Consider the following 7,033-nt stretch of genomic DNA (forward strand, 5'->3'; position numbering starts at 1 on the left):
GATCAATCAGCGGTCGGAAGAGAAAGACGTCAGTCCAATGAGAGTGGTGGGGCGGAGCGAGGCGTGAGTGTGGGTGTAGAGTATTTGGTCACTACCACGATTCGGTTGGGCCAAAGCGGCGGGTACAGCGATGTGTCTCCTTTTGGGCGCCACGGGAGTTGGGAAGACTCTGCTGGTGAAACGGCTGCAAAATATCCTTTCTGAGCATCAGGGACGGAGGGAGGAAGGGAAAAAAGAAGCGCCCCCGCCCCAGGCCCAGGAGCAGGGCTCGAGTGAGCAGCAGAGGGGTGGGGGCGGGCTTAAACTCCGGGCTCCAGGTGCCTCGGGGCGTCATTGTCCCCCCCCCCCCCCTGCACCGCCCCCTCCTGTTTTTCCTTAATCCAACTCTAACAGCTGAGCTCCCGGGAGGGGAAAAGTGACCTTGGTGACCCGCCCCCCACCCAGCCCACGGTAGGTGGTCGGCCTGGACCTGGAGCCGTTTCAACACGCCTTGAATTCAAAAGTGACTTCTGACTCTGACGAGCAGTGGGACCCTGGGGAAGTCACTTTAAAACAAACACCTCTCACCTGTTTCCTTTTCTCCGAAGGTTGTCGTAAGGATCATTGAGTTAACACGTGTAAAGTACTTTGATAGATATTATTATTGGAGATCACCAATCAGAATTATTAAGGGACAAATTTATAAACCTGAAAGGCTGAAAGTGTAATAGTACCATATTTCCACTAAAGAGGTATGCAGGAAGGGTGAGTTTGCTGGGAAAGAATTAGTGTCTCTCCAACATCCAGTTTGAAATGTTAAATAGGCAGTTCGTGAGCTGGGACTAAAGCTCAGGGAAGTGAATAGAACTAGATGTGTAGACCTTGGAGATAAGATTATAGCTAAAATTTATATAGCATGTAATATTATGCCAGGCACTTTACTACAATTGTCTCATTTGATCAATAATCTAAGGCCAGATTTGAACTCCAGTCTTCCTGGTTCTAAATTCAGCACTCTATCCACTAGAGCTGTCCTCAGGACATCCTGTCCTCAGGAAGATGACAGTTAATCCCATGGAAGCTGATGAGATCACTGTGAGAGAGTATAAAAAGAAAAGTAGGGGAACTAGAACAATTATGGAGCATTGATAAGGATGATAAGCCTGCAAAAGCTACTTAAGTCCTCAGATGACAGGAACCATTTCTGTTTAGTTTGTATTATAGTGTCATATGAAGTCAAACAACTGAAAATCATTTGCTAGGGTAGCCAGGTAGTAGAGTGGGTAGAGCACCAGGCCTGGAGTTGAGAGGACCTGGGTTCAAATGTGACCTCAGACACTTCCTAGCAGTGTGATCCTGGGCAAGTCACTTAACCCCAATTGCCTAGTCCTTACTACTCTTCTGACTTGGAATTAATATTTAGTATCAATTGTAAGAAAGTAAAGGTTTGAAAGAAAAAGAAACATTTACTTCTCTCCCCACATTTGCATTGATTTTTTTTTCCACAGGTGGGCACTGATCTCACTGACATCATGGCCCAGAAAAAGATGACAATCCGGGAATTAGGGGGATGCATGGGTCCCATCTGGTCCAGTTACTATGGAGATTGCCATTCTGTCCTGGTGGGTACCAGTCTGTTAGACTTCCTTTAGAGATATATCACTCATTCTGGTTTGATTCTCAGTCCTGAAACTGTGTAATGGAATTTGGATTCTTTGGTGACTCTGTTTTAGGATATAGTCTATGTTAAGTTTTCCTGTTTTTGGAAAACATGATTTTTAGTGTCCCAAAAGGATTTAGGGCTTAGTCTAACAAACATATATATGTATATCTGTATATAAATATGTCAAAGAAGTGAGAGGCTCCATATCATCAAGAAAGGATAGTTCTTGGATTCCGAAAGATTTAGATTCAAAACATATCTCTTAACAGAGCAGTTCTCAAACTTTTTGGTGTCAGGATCCTTTTATACTCTTAAAAATTATTGAGGAAGTAGCTCGGTGGATTGAGAGCCAGACCTAGAGACAAAAAGTCCTAGGTTCAGATCTGGTCTCAGACACTTCCTAGCTATGTAACCCTGGGCAAGTCACTTAACCCCAACTGCCTATCCCTTACCACTCTTCTGCCTTCGAACCAATATTGGTTCTAAGACAGAAAGTAAAGGTTTAAAAAAAAAATTACTGCGCATACATACATACACACACAAAAGAACTTTTGTTTATGTGAGTTATATTTACCATATTAGAAATTAGAATGTCTTAGTATTTTTTAATCTTAAGGACACCCTGAAATGTTCCCCAGGAATCCCCAGACAATACTTCTCAATACCCTAAGCAACTATAAGTTATAGGTGAATTGCTCATCTTTATAGTAAAATGAGTTTATGTACCTAAGATTGCCCTCATGCAAATTAAATCATAGGTCTGAATGTTTTTCTTTTAAAAAGTAAAAGCCTTATTTACTGTTACTAGAGTAGACTATTGACTCTATTGATCTGGAGTCTGTAAACTTGTTCATTTTTTAAACATTTTATCATGGTGGCAGCTAGATGGTTCAGTGCAAAAGAATAAGGCCTGGATATGGGAGGTCCTGAGTTCAAATCTGGCTTCAGACCCTTTTTAGCCATGTGACTAGGCAAGTCACTTAACCCCCATTACCTAGCCCTTACCATTCTTCTGCTTTAGATCCAATATACAATATTCATTCTAAGACAGAAGATAAGAGTTAAAAAAAAACAAAAACAACAACTGATTGAGAGCATCATCAAACCTTTATCACTAAGGATGCTAACTACATTGAGAGAAAGAACTATGGGAGTAGAAATGCAAAAACAAAATCTATGACATCACTTATATGTGTATATGAATATGTGATTTGGGGTTTAGGCTTTAATAATATGGAAATAGGTATCAAGTGATAACATTTGTATAAACAATTTGTATAACAATTGATAACCCATTGGAATTGCTTGTGGGCTGTGGGAGGAGGGAGGGAAAGAAAATGAATCATGGAAACATGAAAAAATACTTTAAAATTTAAAAGGAGTTAAGTTGGATGGAAAAAAGACCTTGCCATCACTGCTTTGTTTAGCCATTTATGTTTGATCTCAACCCAGAGTGAAACCAGCCTTAAGACGTACCATCTGTGATTTAAACCCAGATGTCTCCAAAGCAAAGAAGCTTTTTGGACCCTTGACCTTTTCTTTCCACTGTAGCTTTTTTCTTTTAATTGTTCTGAGTGCACCTCTGGTTTTCCAGTATTGGCAGGGGTCCCTAGTTATTGGGTATCCTTGACTAACTGGTTCTCTTTCTTCCTAGTTCATGATTGATGCCTCTGACCCCACCCAGCTTTCCTTATCCTGTGTTCAGCTCTTGGGCCTCCTTTCTGCAGAACAACTAGCCAATGTATCTGTTCTGATCCTCTTCAATAAGATGTAAGAATGTTTGGGTAAAGAGAGAAGGTTGAGACAGATTGCTATTTGAGAAAGTGTGAGATTGGGTTGTCATCACCAACCAGTATGACTATCAAGCAGTTTTTGTTTTTGTTTTTTGATTACAGTGATATGCCCTGTTACATGACTTTGGAGGAGATGAAGTCCCTAATCAGACTCCCAGATATCATTGCTTGTGCCAAGCAATGCATCACTATAGCAGAAATCAGTGCCCGGGATGGCACTGGTTTGGCAGGTGTCCTGCGCTGGCTCCAGGACACCCACAAAGCCATCAGCTGATTGAAGGGTAAAGAATACAGATTCTAAAGAATACTTGTCAGACAGAAGGAAAGAAGAAGGCATGAACTGTGGTACTTGGTCCTGATATGCAGAAAGCCCAGGCTGAGCCACCAGAAGGTGATTAGTATGGCCTAAACTCAATTGGCTGAGTTAGCAGACAAATGGAGGCTATTTACAGGGTCTGGAAATCCCTGGTAGCTTAGCTGCAAACTGAAGAGGCTGGCCATAGCCCTGAGAGCATATTTTGGGCAGCTAGGTTTTACCCTTTGGAAAAGTCATTTAGTATTCCTAATTCAGCCTTTAATTCTCCAGTGTATTTTGCTTACCTCTCTTCTGACCCAGATAGATTTTCCCTGAGAAGCCCAACCACCTGGGTTTTATAGTAGAATATTCATTAGTTAATTAAGAGTTAAGTAGGAAATGGGGTTAATTAACAAAATTTATGGATAGATGGCTAAGAGAGTTGAGTGAGAATGGAATCTCAAAGAGGATTGATGGGAAGATAATTTTCTCAAGGAGCTTTGGGAAAGATAGTTGAACTGACTCACTCTTTGGGCTGTTCTGAATCGTAGTCTGAAGAGCCTGAAGGTGGGAGAATTTCTGGTGAATTTATCTCTTGAAACCATCCTTGCTGACCAGAGGAGAGTATTGGGCGCAGTACCTGTGCTTGGTCCAGTAGGTGGCAGAAAAGAGTGAACTGTTTGAGTGGAGAAGCCTTTGAGAAGTAAGGGGCTGCTTTTTCATCTGAGCAGCAGGAAACAAAATCTGACATTCCTCTCTGTTTATAAGTTTATATTTTTAGATTTAGAATAGAAAGATAGTTATTTGGGGGATTTAGTTAGAGAGAGTAGATTAAGATAGGAACACCCCTTGGTGAACATGAAGTATTCCCTTGCGGGAAAGTTTGGGTTTGGGATTTAATTAGAATTTATTAGTATAGAGAATATTTTCTTATCAGTATTTATCCTGCCTTTTACTTTCTCTTTTATACCAATTTTAGTAGTTATAATAAATAGGGTTTTATGTAACTGGCCTGAGCAGGAATTTTTCTTCAACTGCTTGAGCAACCATTTTTTATCAACGGTCAAACTCAAGAGCCTATGCACATCAGTGATTATAAGATAATGAAACTAGTGATTGAAGAGAACAGTGTAGTTGAATTGGATCACAAAGGAGGGGGATGGAGAGAGGAGTGGCTAGTGCAGAAAATTGGCCTGGGGAAGAATTGAGAAGTCATGGTACAGATACAGTAGAGTAAGAAAAGGGAAGGTAGAGGAAGAGGTGAAAAACTAATAAATTTTATTTGGATTAAGAGATTTAAGAATTCTTAGAAATGGAGGTAGTATTATTGATATAGAGAAATGCAAATTCAGAGAACTCTGAGGTATCACCTTATACCTGTAAGATCAGCTAACATGACAAAAGGAAAATGGCAGTTGCTGGCAGGGAAGGGAAATTTGGGATACTTAATGGACTGTTGGAGTTTTGAAAAGGTCTGATCATTCTGGAGAACAATTTGGAACTATGTCCAATAGGTTATAAAACTATGTATATTAAAACCTTTTGACCAAAAACCATTAGCACTATTAGGTCAATACTACTAGATAGCAAAAATAAAAGTGAAAAGGATCTATTTGTATAAAAATATAGCACCTCTTTCTGTGGTAGCAAAGATTTGGAAATTGAGTTGATGTTCATCAGTTGGGGAATAACTGAACAAGTTGTGGCATATGATTTATATAATGCAATACTATTGAGCTACATGAAATGATAAGGAGATGGTTTCAAGAAAAATCTCTGAAGACTTATATGAATTGATGCAAAGTGAAGTGAGCTGAACCTGGAGAACATTGTATTCAGTGATGACAATATTGTAAACATCAAATGTGAGAGACTTAGCTACTCTGTTCAATGCAAGGCAATTCTGAAAGACTTAGGATGAAAAATGCTATCCATTTCCAGAGCTTTGGAAGAACTTTTGGAGTCTGAATGCAGATCAGATCATACTACTTTTTGCTTTATTTTCCTCATGGAATTGGTTCTTTTTGTTTGTTTTTATATGTCTTCTTCCACATGACCAATATAGAAATATGTTTCGCATGATCACACATATATAACCTGGATCAAATTGCTTACTGTCTCAAGAAGGGCTGAGGGGAGAAAGGGAAGGAAAGAACTTGGAACTCAGAATTTTAGAAAGCTAATGTTAAAAATCATTTTTACATGTAACTGGGGAAAACAATATCGAAAGAATAAAGAGTGTTAAAAACAAATAAATGAAATTAAAATGGAGGTAGTACATTTGTGTGTGATGGCAAGATTAAGAGTGTGACCATTTTTATGTATGGCCAAGGTGGGGTGGAAGTTTTAACTCCTGCAAGGTTAAAGGAACTTAAAAGGAATTAAATTAAGCATTTGACTAAAATATGTGAGAACTCTAAATAATAATATGGTGGTTGCCTATTTAAAATATACCTCAAGTCAAAATGATTTAATAACTTATTTACAAAAGGATAGAAAGAGTGAAAGTAGAGAAATACAAAAAGAGAGTAAGAAGATGTCTACCCTATCACCCTAAATATTGCTCCAGTGCTGGAGTCAGCCTGCTAGGCTGAGTCAACCAGAGGACCTGGAGTTCCACCCACATGGCCTCCTCCAAGAAGGGAAGGCTTTTCTGAAAATAATCTCTCTCCAGACACCAGGAAAGGAAGGCCAGCTACTCATTCTCCCAAAAGGCAGTCCAAGTCCCAAGTTACTTAGAGGCAGGTCACTACTCAAGACTACTGAAGATAAATGAGACCCTCTAGCAGAAAAAGATCAGGACTTTTATAGTCCTTTTTGTCCCTTCCCCTCTTCACAGGGGCCAATCACGGATTCCAAATTGCTTAGCATTGCCCCAGGGGCAGTGTCTGGAATTCACACCTCCCATCCTCTGAAGGTGTCAGCTTTTTATCATGGGATTCACAAGTTTCTGATTGATCAGGTTAAAAGGGTGGAGTTCTTCAAGTGACTTGTTAATTCTCTTCTCCAAGTGAATGACTTGTATGGATTAGAATCTTGAACCCTAGAGACTACATTTCCCACAATCCCCTTTTCCTGTCATGCATCATGGGTTAATTTTGTATTCAGTTTTTGTTTTTGAGCACATTTTCACTCTGCTGGTGGTCTCTGGCAGAAGTGTGAGCCAGTGGTAGCAGAGAGGAGCTAAGTGCGTGGCGTTTTAGTTTTCCCTTTTTTTAAGGCGATTTTTAATAAATAGTATTAAAATAACATGGGAATATCAAATTATCAATTCTAATCTTTACAGACTCATGAATTCTCTTG

General features: G+C 39.7%; 1 protein-coding gene across 1 annotated transcript; it reads left to right on the top strand.

Moving 5' to 3' along the window:
* Positions 1 to 52: 52 nt before the first annotated feature.
* Positions 53 to 6,001, top strand: ARL16 (ADP ribosylation factor like GTPase 16). Its single transcript, XM_001379758.3, has 5 exons — positions 53 to 191; positions 392 to 450; positions 1,488 to 1,601; positions 3,297 to 3,412; positions 3,538 to 6,001. The coding sequence occupies exons 1-5, from the start codon at positions 131 to 133 to the stop codon at positions 3,707 to 3,709; spliced, it is 522 nt and encodes a 173-aa protein (XP_001379795.1). The 5' UTR covers positions 53 to 130; the 3' UTR covers positions 3,710 to 6,001.
* The last annotated feature ends 1,032 nt before the right edge of the window (positions 6,002 to 7,033 follow it).

This window comes from Monodelphis domestica, chromosome 2 (genome assembly GCF_027887165.1).
Source record: "Monodelphis domestica isolate mMonDom1 chromosome 2, mMonDom1.pri, whole genome shotgun sequence".
NCBI classification, from domain to species: domain Eukaryota; kingdom Metazoa; phylum Chordata; class Mammalia; order Didelphimorphia; family Didelphidae; genus Monodelphis; species Monodelphis domestica.

Excerpts from the sequence above, each read along its gene's own strand:
- ARL16 (XM_001379758.3), top strand. The coding sequence starts at position 131 with ATGTGTCTCCTTTTGGGCGCCACGGGAGTTGGGAAGACTCTGCTGGTG. Across the intron at positions 192-391 it reads GCTGGTGAAACGGCTGCAAA|AGCTGAGCTCCCGGGAGGGG; the intron begins ATATCCTTTCTG and ends TCCAACTCTAAC. Across the intron at positions 1,602-3,296 it reads GAGATTGCCATTCTGTCCTG|TTCATGATTGATGCCTCTGA; the intron begins GTGGGTACCAGT and ends CTTTCTTCCTAG.